This window comes from Hypomesus nipponensis, chromosome 4 (assembly GCF_054491055.1).
Source record: "Hypomesus nipponensis isolate SF chromosome 4, ASM5449105v1, whole genome shotgun sequence".
Lineage (NCBI taxonomy): Eukaryota > Metazoa > Chordata > Actinopteri > Osmeriformes > Osmeridae > Hypomesus > Hypomesus nipponensis.
This window is the reverse complement of record NC_140364.1, coordinates 11,524,309-11,545,133: the sequence shown is the minus strand read 5'-3', so window position 1 is coordinate 11,545,133 and position 20,825 is coordinate 11,524,309. Positions and strand designations below refer to the sequence as shown.

The 20,825-nt window shown below is 46.6% G+C and overlaps 2 protein-coding genes across 4 annotated transcripts; one reads left to right on the top strand and one right to left on the bottom strand.

The window, feature by feature from the left end:
- Window positions 1-3,032: 3,032 nt before the first annotated feature.
- Window positions 3,033-6,422, top strand: tril (TLR4 interactor with leucine-rich repeats). Its single transcript, XM_084695396.1, has one exon. The coding sequence runs from the start codon at window positions 3,286-3,288 to the stop codon at window positions 5,761-5,763; it is 2,478 nt and encodes an 825-aa protein (XP_084551522.1). The 5' UTR covers window positions 3,033-3,285; the 3' UTR covers window positions 5,764-6,422.
- Window positions 6,423-6,754: 332 nt separating this feature from the next.
- Window positions 6,755-19,334, bottom strand: LOC146295590 (cyclic AMP-responsive element-binding protein 5-like). 3 transcript variants are annotated; one of them, XM_084696544.1, is made up of 12 exons: window positions 19,092-19,334; window positions 16,292-16,579; window positions 15,674-15,740; window positions 15,470-15,563; window positions 14,144-14,253; window positions 13,358-13,581; window positions 11,777-11,903; window positions 11,292-11,363; window positions 9,021-9,347; window positions 8,649-8,906; window positions 8,374-8,482; window positions 6,755-7,688 (listed from the first exon to the last, which is right to left on the bottom strand). In XM_084696544.1, exons 3-12 carry the CDS (start codon window positions 15,725-15,727, stop codon window positions 7,540-7,542), a joined length of 1,524 nt encoding a protein of 507 aa, XP_084552670.1. In that variant the 5' UTR covers window positions 15,728-15,740; window positions 16,292-16,579; window positions 19,092-19,334; the 3' UTR covers window positions 6,755-7,539. The 3 variants fall into 3 exon arrangements, with proteins under 3 accessions (XP_084552670.1, XP_084552668.1, XP_084552669.1); XM_084696542.1 differs by lacking the exon at window positions 16,292-16,579; XM_084696543.1 differs by lacking the exons at window positions 16,292-16,579; window positions 19,092-19,334 and adding an exon at window positions 18,736-18,869.
- Window positions 19,335-20,825: the final 1,491 nt, after the last annotated feature.

Below are 20,825 nucleotides of genomic sequence, written 5' to 3'. Positions count from 1 at the left end.
CATGGTCAGGATGGGGAGTCAGATGGCTGAGCGGTTAGGGAATCGGGCTACTAATCAAAAGGTTGCCGGTTTGATTCCCTGCCGTGCTATTTGATGTTATGTCCTTGGGCAAGGAACTTCACCCTACTTTCGTCGGGGTAATGTCCCTATATTTACTGTAAGTCGCTCTGGATAAGAGCGTCTGCTGAATGTAAATGGTCATGCCACTGCTCAGGCTGGTCATGTATGTTAAGCTCGTCTTGTGGTGTAATTAGGTTTTTTTCTGAAACAATGCTTGGCAACAATGTAGAACTATCTGATGCACAGTGTGATAGTCTGCCGGAGATACATGAGCCCATTCAAGCACACACACTAGAATTCTAACAGAGGAGGGGTTTTAACATCAGAACTCAACAGTACAGAAACCTAACACTCCTCAGATGACCTACATACGGTGCCAACTCTCTCTTTTTCTCTCTCACACACAGACACACTGGAAAAAAAACAGGCGTGCTCAAGTGAAGAGAGATATAACCTTTCGCTCTCTCTCTCTCTCTCTCTCTCTCTCTCTCTCTCTCACTCTCTCTCTCTCTCTCTCTCTCTCTCTCTCTCTCTCTCTCTCTCTCTCTGACAGAATTGGGTCTCTCTTTATGTTAAGGAAGTGTGCTCTGGTGTTGATTGGAACACTCCAACAGTGTGGCGAGGTGAGGGACGATATTAAGACGATGGGAAGATGGTTTTATAAAACCAGACTGGGTCTGTCTTTGTGTTCAGGCACCGTGACAGACAGCTCTGTCTGGGGTCCTCAATGCTTCCCTTTGTAAAAGTCTAAAAGTGGGTCAGCTCCAGAGGTCCCATAACACAATCCTCACAATTTTATCTGCCCATTCAGTTTTCTTTCCCCTCTCCACTTTCTTGCTCTCTCTAGACATGTTCAATGTATGCATGCACATTTTCTCAGTCTGGCTCCCTTTCTCCTTCTCCATCTCTCTCGATCTTTCAGCCCTCCTGTTCTTTTCACTGACAGAGGGAAAAACATTTGTCTCTATAGGTCATGCATGCCTTTTTTTCCTTCATCTCTTCCTCTCCTTTCCTCTCTTCCTGTCACTCACCCGTCCAAATACTTCGGCTAAAATATAACAATACCTCCTTGTATATTCCAGTGGTCAGACAGACACCTGGTTTGGACCTGGTTTGGACCAGGATTTATACTATTCTATTCTGTTGCACAACGGATTGGCTGTTAACTCTGAGATGGAACGACATTGACAACAACAAAAAATCCCTTCTGTCCAACTGAGACCAAATAGGGATAGAGCATGATTGAGATGGCGGGGAAGGGGGAGTGGGGGTGTACCAAAGACCAGAAATTCATGTGAAGGGCTAGACAGGAAATGACCTCGCTGAAACAGAGGGGTTCCCTGGTGGGTCCACATTTCTTTCTCTCTCTCTCTCTCTCTCTCTCTCTCTCTCTCTCTCTCTCTCTCTCTCTCTCTCTCTCTCTCTGTATTTCTCCCTGTCTCTATGTCACATACACAGTCACATAAACAGTCCTATTCCCACTGCTGGGAGGACTAGTTACAGTATGATGTCTATGGATAGACATGCATGAGAACAAAAGCTGGGCCCTTCCTCAGGTCTGGCAACAGCCTTTAGGATCTACAATAGTAATCCAGTAGAACCCTTTGGAAAACACTGCATCACTCACTTTTATTCTCAGAGGTGGTTAAATCACTTTGTGTGTACATAGTTGAGTGTGTTTGTGTGCGCATGTTTGTCTGTGTGTTTGTGAGGGGGGTGCATGTAGCTCTTTATTGACTGGCTGTCCTCCCTATGGTTGACACACATCCCCTGCCATCTCGAAGCTTAGTGTATGACTGGAATTTCAATCAAACGTACTTGATCATGTTTTTTTTTTTTTGGATTTACAATGTCTTGATGACAAAGCTACTTTCAGGTGCCTTGGGCCTCCTTCATTGGCGACCTGTGTTGGTGTAGGTCCAGCAGTGGAGAGGATGAACGTGGGTAAGTGATCTACCTCATGTGCCATAAAGGTCCAGATGTCTTGGCAGAGACCCACTTCCATACAGGGCACACTTTCTCAAAGGGCATCAGACCCACACAAAATCACACTACTTTTCCAGTGAGCTCCACACCGTGTCCTGACATAACGTACATTGTCTACAAGTATTTAATTCCCCTTCTTTCAAGTCTAGATCTAAATCATGATTTGGCACCCTGCCTTTGCAGTCTTAACACACACATAATGATCTGAATTCCACTTGGAGAAATGTGAACCATCTGTGAGCCGTGACTGACTTGTCCCAACTATGCAGGCTTTTTGTTCCATGATAAGGACTGGAGCAAATGACTCTTTCTTAAGCTGTTCAGTGTGTTTCTGTTTAAGGTTGTACCTGTATTAGTTACACCTGGCTACATTCCTCTGGAGTGAAAGCCAGTATGCACTCTTTTACAGTGCCATAGACTAAAGCAAGCATATCACATTATCCCAAAATCTGAAATGGTGTACATCAGTAACATCTCATATCATAATTTCTTAATTATGCCGATAGCCTATGATAATTAAAGTAGTGTGCGCTTTTCTTCATAACTTCTGCGTGTGCAGCGGGGTCGCAGTGGAACCCGCGTGGGAAGGAAAGCCTCCCGTCTGCATTCTCTATATCATCGCCTGTTCCAAGCATGAGACCCCCGGGGGTGCGGGGGCGCGCGAATAACTCGGTCAAAGGGTTCAGACATCTCTCTCTGTTACTCTCCAAAAAGATGAGGATTGGATACTAGATGTGACGTGTGTACATACATCCCAAGCTTTTGATTAGTTACAGCGTGAGTGTGTCTGTGTGTGTGTGTGTGTATAGGCTACGCGCAGCGCGCGCACTACTAAGTCCTGTGCGCCAAGTGCTGTCCACATCTGCTGCTGGTGGGGACTGAGGGGCGGGGAGAGGCGGTGTGTATGAGATTGTGTGTGTTTGTGTATGCGCTCTGCGCCTGAACTATTTTGCGGAGGTCTGTAATTTTCACCAGATGACCACTTGGGGATGGAGGTTTTTAGGGAGGTGAGCGTTTCCTCACACGACATGAGAGCGCAGCGCACAAATTAACTTATTATATGGAGTAGAAATGGATCCAGTCTCGGTATATTAAATATAATTTTCCTATGCACTTCTCAGAGCAACAAGTGAATCATGGAACTATCAGACGTCATTGTGAGATTGGAGAGTTGCATTAGCTGCACTTGATCGACACAAAGGGAATGCCTCAGACGCCTGTGCCAACTGCCATTTGGGAATGGATACCGGTAATTTCATAGCGGTCATCTGCTTTCTGCTTTTTTCGTGCGTCGGGCTACTATCATCCTCACCCGCCAGCGACTTTTGTCCAGAACGCTGTGACTGCCAGCACGCGCAGCACCTCCTGTGCACAAACCGCGGGCTGCGCACGGTGCCCAAAGTCGCCTCAAGGGTCCCCCAGGACGTGCTCATCTTCAGCCTCGGTGGGAACTTCATCGGTAATATCTCCGCTTTTGACTTCACGCGGTACAGTAATCTAATAAGACTGAATCTGCAGTACAATCAAATACATTTTATCCACCCAAAAGCATTCGAGAAACTCCACAAATTAGAGGAGCTGTATTTGGGCCATAATCTATTATCAACCATACCCCTTGGAACTTTACAACACCTGAATAAATTGACTACTTTATATAGTAATAACAATGATATTCAGACAATTTCTCCAGAATTGTTTGGTAATTTGGAGAACCTTGTTAAACTGCGTCTGGATGGGAACGCAATAGAAATATTGCAGGACTCTGTTTTTAAGAGGCTCACAAATCTGCATTATCTCCATCTAGAATCGAACCAGCTACACCACGTCCACAAAAATGCATTCTCGATGCTCACCAAACTCCGCTTTTTAAACTTGTCCCATAACAAGCAGTCAGCTGTGCGTAATGTTTTCACATTTTCCCAGCTCAGGGCTCTGACAACCCTCATAATGTCCGATAATGAAATTCAACACGTCGGTAATCACGTCTTCCAAAATCTAAAAAAACTGTCAAAACTCTCCCTCAGCAACAACAAAATATCTCGTTTGGAAAAGGAGGCTTTGAAGGGTCTCATGAGCGTGAGAGAATTTTTGATTGATGGGAACGAGCTTGAGGAAATCCCAGCGGGAATTCTTGACTCGCTCGTGCGCGTCGAAGAGCTGGATTTAAGTCGCAACCGGATTTCGGCAGTGGATTCAACGGCATTTACACATTTGAAGCAGCTTAGGACATTGAAATTAAAAGACAACCGGCTGACGAGTCTCTCCGGTAATATATTTGCCCTCAACAGTCTCCTGTACGATTTAGATCTCCATGGCAACAACTGGACTTGCGACTGTCGCCTAGGGGAACTGAAGCGGTGGATGACCTCAGCGCATTCTCAAGGCAAGTTGCTGACTGTCTTCGTGCAGTGTCATCACCCTGCGACCCTGAGGGGCAAGTATTTGGACTATGTCAACAACTCCCAGTTGCAACCCCCTGGGAACTGGACCACGTTATGTGAGAGCCAAATTAATCCTGAGGAGAGCAGAGGTGGCGGTGTCTTGGAGAAGGACAGGGGGAGGAGGGGGGGAAATGGAATGATGGAGGACAGGGGAAGAAGAGGAGGACAGGAGAAAAACGTTGGTAGGAGAGGGACAGAACGAGAGGATAGAGAAACAGTAGATGTGGAGAAGAGAGATGGGAGAGAGGGAGAAGAAGAGAAAAAAGAAATGAAAAAAGAGGTCGGCATCCAGGGAGACCAAGGAGGTACAGTGGACAAATCTCCATCAACTGAGAAGAGGAAGAGAAAGAACAAGAAAAATCTGCGTGCTGCAGAGGTTGCTGGGAAGGGTGAGAAAGGTAGACAGGGTTCAACACTGGGCCGCAACACTCCCACGACAGAACCCCAACCCCTCACCACCAGCAGCGCCCCAGAGCCCCACAGCCCGGTCCCAGAGCTGAGCACACCTGCAGTCCAGAGAGAGGAGGCCTTTGACATGCTGAGGGCTGAGAAGGACGAGGTCTTACCCGTGGTCAACGACCCCTGCGTGTTCAACCGTCATTTCATCACCAATGTGACCGTGGATCAAGTCACCTCCAGCACTGCCACGGTCCACTGGACCACCCGTGACCACAACCACCAGACACCGGGACTTGGAACGGGACCGGACGAGGTCCACTACCGGGTTCTGTTTGATCGCTTTGGGACCACCGACCGCTTCCCCCGCTACGTGTACGCCCGTGGCGCCACGCGCTCCATCATGCTGCGGGAGCTCAGCCCAGACGTCACTTACATGGTTTGTGTGGAGGGAGTGGTGGGAGGGGCAGTGTGTCAGGTGGCGCCCCGTGACCATTGCGCCGGATTGGTTACCCTTGTGGAGGGGCGTCGCTCAGGCCAGGGACTGACCTCTGACCTCCAGCTGGTCACCGTGGCAACCTTGGCGGGTAACGGCGTGCTCCTGCTGGTGATTGGCGGAGCGTGGCTGGGGCGGAGCCTGAAGCGTCGGCTGCAGAGGAGGAAGTCGGCCGTACATGTCCGGCACATGTACTCCACCCGGCGACCGTTTCGTTCAGCCATGGCAACGGCGGCCGTGTGTTCAGACTTCACGAGCTTCCAGAGCAGTCGTCCGCCCCGACTGGGACCTCTGGAGGACGGGGACCTCATCGAGTTCCCCTGCGAGCGCTTTCTAGACAGCAGCACCGCCCACAGGGAAGACATGCAGAGGTTCTCCGACTAGAACGTAGAACATTCAAACCCAACACTACCGTGACAGCTTGTCGTGACAGATCCACTCAAATCCCTCCACCCTCCCCCCCCCAGACACACACACATGGACAATGGGCCACTGGGACAAGTTCCTGACCACAGCAGGATCACATGTGATGTTGCTGTTGGCTTTAGGTTACGTTTTGACTAAACAGCTGAGCTCATCAGAGCCCTCTCACTCTACAGGAAGTCCATCCGTCAGACTTCCTGTGCTTCCTAAGGCTTTTGTATCCTCTTTCATTTCCTTGCACCTGTGAGTGTTTATGCACGTTTGTGAGAGCGTGTGTGTGTTCAAGTGTGAATGTGATTTGATTTCGGTGGTGCTGTTATTGAACTTTTGAACAAAATGTCGTTTTATATTATTTTGTACAAGGAATAAATGTAACCTGCTGATTATTGTAGCTGCTGGGTGGCAGAAACAGACTTTGTATAATTTTTTACTCCATTTTGGTGCTTTTATACTTTCATACTGAACATATACTGTATCTTGTAATGTATTGCTATATTTTGAATGAGGATAAGAATAACATTTTCTCACAGTATGACTAATAGGCCTATGGTTCTTTGTGTGGAAATTCAAATGCAAGTGCAATCATGAAAGTTCACTGTTTTTCTTACAATGAAAATAAACAAACCATATGAATGTATTTCTCTGTGTGTGAGTTTCATTAGACATTATTGGATCTGGGTTAGGGTTAGGGTAAGGGTCACCCCACACACAGACTAACAGCTGTAAACAAACACTTGTAATTATTTATTTAAAACAATTATAAATTATAATAGGTTAAAGATTTGTGCATGGAAGTATTATTCCCATATGTCAATACCTTGTGTCTATTGATGTTAGTTCCAAAAATTGTCAGTAGAGGGCAGACTAGACCCTTTCCTCCTTTTATAAATTCATTCTCTAAGAGCAGTTATCAATTACATGCACACTTACAAAACCCATAACACCAAACATCAACGATTGTCCAGTTTTAATAATTCATTTGAACAATTTTGAGTAAAATCATTACAACCTATGTTTGCACACACACCAAAATATGTGTTTTATTATGCACTTGATTTTCTGCGATTGTCAATTTCTGTACAAAAACAAGTTGAAACGAAACAAAACAGACACAAATGGACATAATTTCATAACTATGTTAGTCCAATTCACAAAGATACAAACATACTGTAAAAAATATAAGTGCTGAACAGACGTTCTGAACAATTTGGTACCAAAATGTTCCAGAACAAGAGATTGGATCTACAAGATGCAATTATAGACTAAGGGCATCCTTTTTGCAGGTCTTGGTATACATTTTCTACTTTCTTTTGTATAAAAAAGTTGTTTTCATTCACTTTGTGAATTTCCTGAAGGCTCTGTGTTGCACACCACTCATGAAGTCCCAGCTGCAGATCTTGTTCTCCTGGTGCCAGATTAAGACCTGGCTGCTGAAATCCCCCACATATTCTGAATGAACCTGTTAGCAAATACAAAGTCCTGGGGCATTCATTTCCATTTAGACATACCATGTATGGAAACAGAAATGCTCTAAGACACTCTCACAATCACAAACACACACACACACACACACACACATCATCCAGTTCTCGGGTGACCATCACAGTGCTAAAGAGCCAATGACTCAAGGTTTAGAGAGATATCCTTTCACGTCAGCACCCAGAGACCAGGAGAGGGAGAGACCATGTCGACTTTTGAGATGCATCCGCAGATCCTGAAGGAGCGTTATTGTCTGTGTTAGTGCGCGGGCTTGGTGTCCGTGTGGCTGCGGCGCGCTGCGTTACCCCCGGCTGCCGAGGAGGTGGAGACGCTGTTGTGTTGGATGGCCTGCTGACGAGATGCCGGACACAAAGGGGCGGGACTTCCTCCCGGGCTCCGCCCTGGATCTGGACACAGAGACAGCTGTCAATCACATTCACCTGAAAGCGACTATGTGTGAGGGGGAAGGAGCGGCTATTTGTGTGTCTTTTTTTTGTGTGTGTGTGTGTGCGTGTGTCATAATAACAAGCCCCAAAAAAACAATGAATGAAAACTCGGTGCAGTTCAGATTAAGTAAAATAGCTCTTATTTTATTTGGACATATACATACTGTACATTCAATTCAAAATACAACAAAAATAGAAATATACTGCATAGGAAACACAAATAAGCACATCGTCATATTATGTACTTAACTGATACCACTACATATGAGAAAAAACATGATCTCCAAGGTGCAAAGTAGTTCTCATTCTCAGAAAGACCGACTGAGAGTGTATGATGCTGCTAACCCCTGAGTAGTATGTGTGTGTGTGTGTGTGTGTGTGTGTGTGTGTTATGGGGCAGGGGTCTATACAAGGGTGATGGCTATATAACTAAATATGTCTCAAGAAGGCACAGTATATCACCACTGGGTGTTCTTCTGAGGAGTTGGGTATTTAGGTCAGGGGGTGCGACTGAGATACCCCTGTATTTGGATGTGGGTCTTTTTTAGATGGTGCAGGGGCGCTAAGGAAATCCCTGAGTGTTTCTGGGATGGGGTAGGGGTGTAGGGGGACGTGGGGGTTGTGAAGGATTAGGGGTGTTACTCACTGGGGTACCCCTGAGCTTCTCTCTGCCGGGCGGTGACAGGACAGTCTTTGTGGGTCAGCAGGATCTGTTTCAACTGGCCGACCTCTGACCTGAGAGTAGTCACCTCGTTCTGGAACAACACAGAAAACACACTCAACGTGGCGCCCTATCATCCTATCAACAGAACAGCAAATGTTGGCATAACCTGTGGGTGCTCAGTTGTGAGTGTGTACCTGTGTGTGCGTGTGTGTGCGTGTGTGTGTGTGTGTGTGTGTGTGTGTGGGGCCTGGTCCTACCTGTAGCTGCATGTTGGTGTGTGTTAGCTCCTCAGCCTTCTTCTCCAGCGAGGACACCCAGACCTTCCTCTTCTGTCTGCAGCGCGTGGCCGCCGCTCGGTTCCGCTCCAGAAACTTCTGTCTGCGCTCGTCCGGGTCCTGGTCCATCGACCTCCTACGACGCCCGCCACTGCCTCCCCCCCCGCCCCCGCCACTGCTGCTGCTGCTGCCGCTGGACAGAACTGCATGCTGGGAATGAGACAGCGCAGCTGGAGACAACTGCAGATGCACACACACACAAACACACACAGAAAGAAACACAACGCTTGTCTTTTGAAACACATAGTGATTGTCATGACAACAACATCTATGGAGACTGATGGAGTGGTTTACCTGTCCTGGTATAGAGAGGAGGGGCATGTGAGGGGAGCCCTGGTGGGTGTGGCCAGCCTGCATGTGCGACGGTGGTGATTGGTGGGCCTGAGGGTGTATCGCATTCCCTGGTTGGTGGCCCTGGTGATTGTGGGCGTTCCCCATGTGTTGTAACGGGGCGTGGCAGTGCTGTTGGTAAGGGAGGGGCGGAGCCTGCAGGTGCTGCTGGTGGTGATGCTGCCGCTGTGACATCATCTCCATCATGTGACCCATCGGTGTCATGTTGTTGCTGTTGGCGACTGCTGGGTGGTGATGGGGGTGATGGTGGCCCATGGTTGGCTTAGACCTCTGCCGAGAGCGACTGATTGGTTAACAATAAATCCTGCTAACATATTATCATCTGAATGTGAACAATATTTAAAGATTAAACGATGGTCAGATTATTATTCTAGCATTACACACAGTCAACGAGAACCTGTTTCCACAATCCTCTTTTCGCTCGCAAAGCTTCACAATTCATCATGCCTGTGGTCGAGTACAGCTGTGAAAATACTCACATATATGGAGGTGTCAAAAACCATGCTAATCCACCGTGGAAAGTTAATATTTTAACAGTGAATACCTAGAGTGCGTCAGTGTAAGACATAAGACTAGATTGAAAGCATAAGCCCAAAGTGAGAGAGCTAAATAAAAACTCTCCGGCACATTCTCCACCGTCCACATACTTCTCTGCAACTACCTCTCTCTTCCTCCACACTCAGCAAGAGCAGAGAGAGGCTGGACCCTTTCTGGGGCATGACATCATAGCACTCCCCGCATTACTATCGCTCCCGGTTACGCAATATTTCTTTAAGAGAAGTAGTTTATTTTTTTCCACTCCATTCACCAATGAAAAAAGGGAGTACATTTAGAAGGTGCCAAGAATGAGGTCATGGAGCTGTCTGTGCCAGTCCAGCCAGCCAGCCAGCTACACACACCACACTGAGAAATGGAGGGAGAGACTCTCTCTCACACACACACACACACACAGAATCCCATGCAACAAGAGTGTTTAAGCCCTGTTCAGTTCATAGAAACTCTCTAACTCTAAAACGACATAACACTAAGTAGTACCTTATTACTGCATCAAGTAGATATTCCTGACAGAAGCAAACACTCCATGAAAACATGCACATACTGCACATACTGTACTTGACTCAAATAACAGCTACTGTCCCACACAAACTCATTTGTCTCTTCTCTGAACAAAGCTACTTACAAATTACTTATACATGTACTTAAGTGTAGAATAAAAGTTTTACCACACTTTCAGTAGACAGTTCTGTCACTACTTTCCCTCAGACAACAACAATCCGACCAAAACCAAGAAAACCTACAGTCCTCTTGTGAAATACATCTCAAGTCCAAACTAAACCTTTCAACTTCTGGTGAAAGAATAGGAGTCTCTCTCTCTCTCTCTCTCTCTCTCTCTCTCTCTCTCTCTCTCTCTCTCTCTCTCTCTCTCTCTCTCTCTCTCTCTCTCTCTCTCTCTCACACACACACACACACTCTCTTCCTCTCTCCCTCCACCCCCTATCTCTCCATTTTCCTCCATCTCAGCACAATGACAATGGCCAGTCTGTGTGTGTGGGAGGGTCAGTTTCAAGCTAGCAACCAGTGTACCCCTGAAACTTGATCTGCTCTCTTCTCCAAGCGGAGGGTCGGCACGTGAGGTCATATCCTGTATGTGTTCCCTCTAAAGTATTCTACGCAGCTTGCTTGAACATGTGGCATTCATTTTTTTTCCGACCATACTATTGTTTTAAGACACATCTATGTGTCAGATGTCTGAACATTTAAAGAGATGTTGTGTACAAAAACGGAGGGCCTGGAGTACTTTCAGAGAGACTAGGGACACGGAGACAAAGGAAGAGAGAAACACAGTGTGTTTTCCTCTAGTTAAGGCTAGAATGTATAGTAGGTGTAGAGTTACACTACTTCCTCTCCACTCCCATCTGCAAGGAATGAGATTAGCCAGAGGGAGACTAGACCCTATTCTCTTTGTGTGTGTGTGTGTGGGTGTGTGCGTGTGTGTGTGCGCGTGTGTGTTTTGGTGTGTGCGCACGCACAGGAATGTTGGTGTATGTTTTTGTCAATCTGTCTCTGTCATTGTCAGTTCATGTACACATTTGTATAAACCCTTAAAATATGAACCATATCATTCTGAGATCTGCTCTTCTTGTTTTATGTTATATGTTTTATGTCACCCAGTTATAAACAGGAAGTGGATGCATACATCTGATTGGTTGTTACCTGGGGGGAGGAGCAGGATGTGTTATGGGAGGGGCCTGGAATCCCCATCATTCGGGACATCTGTCCCTCCATCTGAACAAAAAACAAAGACAAAGTTTCAACACAAAGCTGAAGTAGTTAAGTTAGCTAAGTTAGCAAAGTAATACTAATGTAACTGTTTTATTAAAATCGGTTACATGTGTAGTTACTTTTGACCATGTGTAGACGTTTGTCCTGTGTAATTCTACTGTGAGGGCATGGATCTTTCCGAGCATAGGACCTCCAGTAGTGATCCCTCCTAACAGAATCATATCTTTACAGGCGGTTTCATGTCTTATGAATGATCCATTTTTAACTGTGAAGTGAGTTTTTCTGTCTCATAAATATTTCTGTCTCAATGTTCTTGACCACTATGCTTATAGTGCATCCATTATCAGTGTGTGAGTGTGTGACAGTGTGTGTGTGTGTAGGTGTGTGTGTGTGTGTGTGTGTGCGACTCAACTCACCGTCATGTGCTGGGCAGATGCCCCTTGCATGGCCGGGTCTGGCAGAGTGCCGGGCATGGAGGCAGCCAGGGGCTGTCTCTGTCTGTTCCTCAGATGCAGCAAGGAAGACAGCGACCCAGGGATTGGTCTGAGATCAGGAGAAGATAAGAAGGTCACTGTTAACGAGCTGCTCTAACTGATCACTTGACAGTCTGGAGGTCAGACAGGTCCAAAAATAAATGTTGTCCTACAGCCTTGGAACTGAGGAAAGGCTCCAAAACAGACGAGAGATCTCAAGAAGGTGAAGAATGGCATCTGGAGTGAGCAGTAAAGGGGAGGACCAAGCCAGATAGAGAGACAAGACAAGAGCGAGATGGAAAGGATGATGAGAAAGGGACATAGAAAGAAAAGATGGAAAAAAAGGGAAGGGATTAAAAGGAGGGAGAGACATGCAGGGCCCAGGGTGCCATGCCATGATCTAACGCTCTGGCGCTCATCCAGCGAGACGACGGCGTGGGCCTCCCTCGCTGTGGTGAGGTCATCGCTGGTGATGTCAGCGCCGACTGTGGCGCACGCAGCGAATTAAACGGAGAGAAAGAGAGAGAACAGCCCAAACCAAAACAACGAGTCTGAACGTAACCACAACAGTCGAACCGGGCTCACAGCCAAGCACTCATACAGCGTTGCCATGGAAAAGGAGGGTAAACATAAAGAGAAATAGACTGATATGCCAGAGACGTGATACAAGTTGGTACAGCGAGCTGGAGATACGCACAGACACCAATGAGATAGTCTGAGTATGTAACTGACGCTAAATTATAGTATGTATATTTTCCCTGCTGTATTGCCCCGGACTCAAACATCTGCACAGTGTATTGGAAAACACCCACACCCATACAGACACACACACACACACACGCAAACAAGCCAGAACACCGTGTAGTCATTGTAGACAGGGTCCAGATGTTGAGAGGAAAGACAGAGAGACCTCCTAATCTTTCTGTTGTGCTCTGTGATAACCATGCCCATGTAATCCACACCAGCCCTGAGACCCTAGTGCTGGCCCTCACACTGCTGCTCTGTATCAAACCCTGGAGAGTAGCGGGGGGGAGCGAGGGAGGGCGAGGAAGGAGGAAGCTGGGATGGAGGAGGGGGGGAGGGGGGTAGAGGTGGGCTAGCGGGCAGAGGGATGGGGGAAGGCTATATATTTTATAGCCACTGGCTCCATCCCTCTGTCTGATTGTCTGTCTGTCTGACTCCCTCTCTCTCCCCCTCACGCTCACTTTTTTCTCCTTCCCTCCATTCACTCTCGCTCCCCCTCTTTCTCATTTCATTAGAGCACTGATAAATTAGACTGTCTGGGGAGTGACAGTCTGGTCCAGACTGAATGACTTACTGCTCTGACAGGAGAGGGGGTGAGAGCCAAGGGAAGGGACTGAGAGAGAAGGATGAAAGCAACAATTACAGGATTACAGGAGAAGAGGTGTGCAGGTCTGCATGCATACTTCATGTAAATACATACTATGTGTACCTTTACCGTATTTGTAACATGCATAAATATGTGTTTCCTGTGCGTAAGTTCCCAGTCATATCTGTACTCACCCGCTGTGTGTGAGAGTGGAGGGGGCCTGGGTGATGACTGAGCCAGCCTGGGAGGAGGGCAGAGTTTGCTGGGCAGCCAGACTGCAGCTAGGACCCATCATGCTGCTATGGGTCTGGGGATGGTGCTGGGTCTGGGTCTGGGGGTGCTGGTGCTGGGCCTGGATCTGAGGCTGGTGACGGGACTGAGCCTGGTTTGGACACGAGGGCCCATTTTTAGGGAGATTCTGAAAGGCAAGGAAATAGACAGGGAGTCAGGTGGCTGAACGGTTTGGGAATTGGGCTAGTAATCTGAGGGTTGCCAGTTTGATTCCTGGCTGTGCCAATTTACATTTTGTCCTTGGGCAAGGCACTTCACCCTACTTGCTGAAACAAAATGTGTACATGAAAGACTCTCAACGGTTTTAAAGGTCTAGTATACATGATCAAGTGTTGTCCATCACCATCACATGGATTGTGTGTGTTTATGTGTGTGTGTTCACACATTGTCTGGCAACGTCTCTGTGTGTGGACAGCCTGTTTAAGATGCAGGAAAGAATCTGATCGCCTGGTGTGTCTTTCCTTCAGCAGGTCAGATATCTGTAGTCGTCCGATTGGGTCTGCCTGTCTATCTCATGTTGATCTGTCACTCAACACTGACTAGTCAGATGTGATAATCAAATATCTACTTATCAATCTCGAGAAAAGGTCATGTAGTTGCTGGTATTTCTCATTAGCTCTACTACTCATGTCTTGACCGTTGTTTGGATTTGGATGAGACTTAAAATACATGTCTTTTTTCAGGATTACCTGTTTGTTGTGCTCCTCTTCCTGTTCCTCACGGAACTCCTCCTCTATCTCCCTGAAGAGTCCAACCTCCTCACAGTTTCGCAGAAAACGCGTTGGTGTTGGAGTCTGGTCTAGAAAACACACACATTTCCCAAGTCATGCTTCAATAGTGTACACAGTATACTGTGTCTATATGGTACACATCTAAATCTACAATCAGTTTTTGTGGGGCAGTCTTAGAACTGAGAACACTTCTTGACAATCTCTAAATCTCTATGACAGCACCACAACACAATTACTTGACGGGACCGACAGGTTACCGTGGCAACGGTTGTCTGTGCGATAAGATCAGAGTGTCTCCCTCTCTGTAGTCTAAACTAGCAGAGGTGAAAGGTCGGGGCACGTCTGTGTTTTGACAGGAGACTTCCTGCTGAATGCAAGACAGGCAGCAGACTCCTGAACCAGGGGGAGGGTCCAACTAGAGTTCAGAGGTCAGACTGATGCTGACATCGAGTGAAACGCACCGCTGTTGCCATGGTAACACAGCCACCCTGCCTCCCATCTCTCCGCCAAGTCTACAACACAAAGGCTAGTAGTTTCATCACATGAATGGAATATGAATTTTATATTGCATTATATTGTGTGCGTTTTGTTAACTTTGCATGTAATATATGATCAAACCATGGTAGATCAGGACATCTGACACAAGATCCCTATCCAAGATGATCCCCTTTCTATCGAAACTAAAACATGATATTAACGTAACGTCTGCATGTTAGATGTCTGTTAAATGTATCAAATGTAATGTAACTGCATTGCCAAATATATCCAAGACATTCTTACTGCCTTATGCTCCTTGGTCTCAGTAACAGCCTGTCAATTCATAACCCAGTCAGAGCTCAATCAAAGGGAATGTGATACATACAATTGAGTGAAGGGACAAATACAAACTAAACTGTCTAGCTCTTGAGACCAAAGTGTCAAAAACAGCTAGCTACATATTGCAACCGGAGTGCAACCATTTATCATCTATGGCCAAGTCCATTTCACAGTCTGTTGAACGTGAATCTCAGTGTTGCTCGTTTACTTTAGCATGAGATCCCTTTAGCTCCTCTGTGGGTACACCGTCCATGCTTCGTGGGTACATGAGGCATCCTGTTTCAGGTCTTTGTGAGAGTGTGTGGGATCAAATACAGCTGATCTGATTTCATACTGTAGCCAGGCATCATCATTTTTTCATCAACCACTAGTCCTGAGGAGGGGGTCATCTCTCTCTCTCTCTCTCTGTATTTCTCATGCAAACACACACACACATACACACATGCATGCAGTCAAATGCCCACTCACCTGTAAAGGCGTTGTCTGTCTTTATGGAGGGGAACTTCAGGGTCATCTCATGCTTGTGTCTGTGGATCATCAGATGGGCTTCAGTCTGGAAGCTCTGTCCACCACCAGGAGAGAGACATGAGCCATGAGACATGAGACATGAGCTCATCTCAGCGGGGAGAGACGTGAACAAGAGAGGTGACTGTTGTCAGCGTGTGGTCAGACCTGAGAGCAAGCAGGCGCGCTGCATACGTAGGGCCGGTCCTGGTCCTTGTTCATCTCCTTCACTAACCTACACAGAGGAGAAGAAGAAGAAGAAGAAGAAGAAGAAGAAGAAGAAGAAGAAGAAGAAGAAGAAGAAGAAGAAGAAGAAGAAGAAGAAGAAGAAGAAGAAGAAGAAGGGAGGACAGACAAAGAGAAAGAGAGAAATGCAGAGAGGTTGAGGTAAAGGAAAGAAACATATTTCAGTCAAGACAATCACGTATTCGATTTGGGCATTTATGGTTACATGACATGGACATGTAGATTTGACTTTGGTGGAGTGGATGATCTAAGGGAAGCACTCCCTGCCTCCTTGATGCAACACATACATACATGACATATGAGGCAGGGAGCAATAGAGATATAATCCCCCTGAAGGATAGAACAAACAGACAGCATGGGGGAGAAGGGGACGGTGGAGGTTGGCAGCAGCACTGATCATACAACGACCGGGGTGAGTGTGTGCATATCCGCGCGTCTTTTAAAGACGCCTTATCGGACGTGGCCAAATGGATATGCGCTGCTAACATGGGTGTGGTAGTGGGTGGAGTAAAGGAAGGTGGAGTAAGACACCTTACGTACCCGATAAATGAATGACGCGCGCAGCCCGATTGCCCTGCCTGAACCACCTGCGCTTATTGTTAGTCATCGTTGAAAACCTTTTCCTCTCGTGGCCTTTCAGCCATTCCATGTCTGAGATCTACTTCCTGGGGTAAGGGTTGAACTACGAAAAGAATGTTCCAGTCACTGGCTAAAACTCCATCCAGCTTGTTCTGTTGGTTGGTTCTGGGCTGGTCCTGTCAGAGTTCTGAATCCAGACAGGTGCCACTTTGCTGGATGATGGATGGCCATGCTTGGACGGAACCTTATCTTTGGGATAGAAATCCCGTCAGGGTCAGAGTGAATGTGACACACATGGTCTCAAGTTCAGGCTGGCTGAGTTAGAGTTCTGAAGGAAAGGTCTAACGTTAGGAAAAGTGGTTGGCATGTGCTTTTATGTGAAAAGGTACAAATACTTATCAATCTCAACTGAATATTTGTAATATTAAGGCCTATTTAGCCTGTTTAGACTGATCCCACTAATTATGTAGTAACAATCTAGAATCTTAAGTGCATCTCCACAATGCAGAAGAGGGTTGCAAAAGCACAAACTCTGCTTGGTACTGTTGGCTCGAGCTCTCTGCTACGGTCTTGTTCAACAGAGTTCAGGCCAGATTTAAACAACACAGGCATTGACAGAGACAGAGGGAGAGTGACAGAGACCGGGATCGAGTGAAGAAAGAAAAAGAGACATTGAGAGAGAGAGGGCAGAGCAGATAGATATGGAGAGAGAGAGAGAGAGAGAGAGAGAGAGAGAGAGAGAGAGAGAGAGAGAGAAGGAGCGAAGCATAGAGAGGTAGAGAGACAGAATCAAAGTTGGAGACAGAGTAAGAGACGCTAACCCACAGTTGACCCTGAAGCTCTGCACCAGCATTATGAAGACAGGATGGTGTATGTGTGTGGGGGGGAGGGAGTAATTATGACTTATTTAATGTGCTGGCCATTCATTTTCCACATCAGACCGGGACACATGAACCCGCTGACCCCCCCGGGCATTCCACAGAGCAGTGGTGGAACCGTCAGTGTCATACTGGGATTTGTCAGGAGGACGAGCGAGCCAATCATAAGATGCTTCGCTCATGCACCCACGTCCCTGACCCCGCCCCCACCCTTGACCCCACCCATCCCCCCTACCATACCCCTGACTTGACAGCCCGCTCTAACCCCTGGGATGCTGGCAGTAAGCACCAGGAGGACAAGTCGAGGATGGGGCAGTAATTATAGTGATTACTCTGGTGGTGGTGATGATGATGATGATGATGATGAGAGTAATGATGAAGAGAATGATGACCGTTTGGGCTTTTTGAGCCTTGAAACACATCCCCCTTCCCTGCACAGCCCCCTCCTATTTTTCATCGCAGAGAGATGTTTTGGTTGGGGATGGGTTAGCGAGGTGAGGGGGGATGAAAAAACTGTAAGTGGGTCCTGATGTTAGGGTGAAAAGAGCGAGAGCAAGAAAGTGGAAGAGAGAGGGGGAAGAGAGGGTCCAGGAAAGCAAGGGAGCAAGAAAAAAGGACAGAGGACAAGAAGAACCATTAAAAAGAAAAGAGCTGGACAAAGAATGAGAAGAGGAGAGTGCGGGAGAGAGAGAATGACAGAGAGAGAGAGAGAGAGAGAGAGAGAGAGAGAGAGAGAGAGAGAGAGAGAGAGAGAGAGAGAGAGAGAGAGAGAGAGAGAGAGAGAGAGAGAGAGAGAGAGAGAGATTGTTCTGTACAAAGGAGCAGCTCATGACAGGTTCAAACCTGCCTGCAGCCTTAGTCCCTATACCCCACCCCTCCTCCACATGTAGAGGTGACTTCATGTGTGTGTGTGTGTATGTGTGTATATATATATGTGTGTGTGTGCGTGTCTACGTGTGTACGGCAGAGATAATCAAAGTAGTCAAACTCATGTTCATTATCACCACTCATGACCATCGGTTTGGTTGACTCTTTGGTTTGGTATAAACTAGACATTTATTTGATTAAAGAAAACAAGAAACTCACATCAAAGTGCCTGTTAGTCTGCCTGCCATTTTTCCAACATCAGTAAAGCACAGTCAGCACATCACAGCAGAAATCTTTAAATCACATCAACAGGCCTGCAGGATGACGTCAGTTTAAGACATAACTCCCATCTGAACAAACTAACGGAGTAGGCTAAATGACAATTAATTTGACGTATTGATATTTGACAGTTGATCTTTGACAGTTAGCTAGACTAATAGTAGCCTATTTAAGATCAACTTTCGGGTGAAATTGCTGTGTGGCAGAAAAGACCAACTTAAGTGTATCAAATGATGTCACCTGTCACCGCGCAGCCCCACACATGAGAACATCCACCTCAACAGCTTCCACCTTCACACACAATTGTATACGCACGCATTTTATTCCGCTTTTAGTAAATAAACTCGTTTAAATCAACATCGTTTTCTGTCGGTTCCTTACCTTCTCGATGTGTGGCTTATCAAACCAGCTTGAACATGCAGCCTAAATGTTTAAGATCATCTGGGATACTCTCACCGCTACTGTAAGAACATGACCCGGGTTGTACGTTAAAAAGCAATCTCACCTCATAAACAACCCGACGCAACACGACTGGAGAGTGCAGTCACACCCCCCAAATAGACACAGAACGTCTGACTGATTAACTAAAGCGGGACGAAGCCAGAATAAGTTTTCCGCAGCTTGGTGAGACCTTAATTATTGCCTATCAACGTCTAAAATAAAGAGTTGTTGTCAGATAAGTCAAGGGTTTTGAAACGGAACACTTTTAACAAGAAAAGTTAGTTCTGCTAACTTACCAAACAAGTGTAGAGGACAAGCGGCACTGCTGAGAGAGGAACCACGTTGGACTGAGGCAGGATTACAATACATTCTATTTACAGAAGCATTACATCACCCCTTGGTGACGTCACGTGGGATTCCTGAACTTCTAAATCATTGCGGTCCCGTTTGGAGGAGGCGGGGTTAACGACCGTTCGCCCCGGTAGTTTGGACTAGGTTGGAAGCGCAGAGGACCCTACAGTCTAAATGCTAGAGCCTAACCACCTTGGTAGTGTGCGGCGGTGCGCGGGACGGGAATGTACACCAGATCAGACTGAGGACATAGGTAGAGGCGGGGGTGAGAGGAAAACGGAGAACGAGTCTCCCCCCGCCCCCTTCGAGCAGTTACAGGACGTCCCAAAGGGATTGCCTCAAATCAAATGAGTATACCTGTATGAGCAGTCTTAGGCTATAATTGAATGTTGGTTAATAGTTTATGCACATGTTAGTGTTGTGTGAATAAACACACTTAGAAGTAACTGTCAGGAGTCTCAATGAGCCAGGCTTTAATTTCCATACACAAATAGACAAAACTCTACCCTTTGACGAGAATTGTTCCTCGCAGGTTAAGATATACCGACAGATAATCCCCGGACAGACTCTTACCAGCATAGTATTTCCAGTTGGCCACAGCTGTAGCTAAGTGACGCAGTTTGACACCTTTCTTTAGAGGTAGGCAGCATTGGCAAATTAAATCAAGTGCCCAGAACTTTACATGTTTGAGACAACAAATCACGATTTGTCTTGGTCAGTTGTCTTATCAGCCCTTATGTGACATGGACGTGCTCTTGTGGGGCATTGCTCCTACAGACAGTATCCAGTTGGCCCCATTGCTCATGCTGTTCGCTGACCCTCTTATTGAACACTGAACAGAATTTTTCAAATGTTGTATCTGTTCAATACTTTAATAAGCATCATCTAAACCGCTGTTTGCCATATTTGGTAAGGGCATCCTGTCTGCTTATCAGTGATGACCGCAGAGACGAAGATAGACAGAAATCTGGTTGTGTTGTATAGCAAGATGTGCACCCAAACCAAACCCTTTCTGACTTACCTTCCATATGCCAATAGTCGCCAGGACAAGTAAAACAAGAAACAAGGAAAACAGGAAGTGACAATGACATCACTGAGTTGTTGCACTTCATCCACACATGATCCTGAATCACTCAGATTCTGTTGGCAAGAGTTGTGTTTTCATACAGATTGCTAAGACAATGAAACGTCTTTTGACTGAAACGTGTCTTTATGTCGGCTTTTCCACAAGGCGCTATGGGTTCACAAACACACACAAAAGAGAGGGAGTATGGTGACAGACACCAATGGACTGAGAGGGTTATAGTGAGAAAGAAAAGGAACAACAATGGACCAGAATCAGTAGGCAGACAGTAGGACTCCCATTGGTGCCCAAGAGGACACTCTGAAACTGACATTAGAACCTCTTTCATAACTCAACTGTAATTACAAGGCATTACTACCTGCCATGCTCACCCCGGTTCAGCTTTTAACAGCCAACGTGGCGTCTTTTAATGACTCCTAGACGCCAGCTCAGAACCTGGCACAACCTTGTCAGAGCATGTAAGGGAGAGCTATGGTCAAACACCGACAAGGCCATAGACCTCTATTCACATCTCAAATCCAGAGACTCTAGTTAGGCTTATGTGTGTGTGTGTGTGTGTGTGTTAAAACTCTCTAAGCTCCTAGACCCTGTCTGA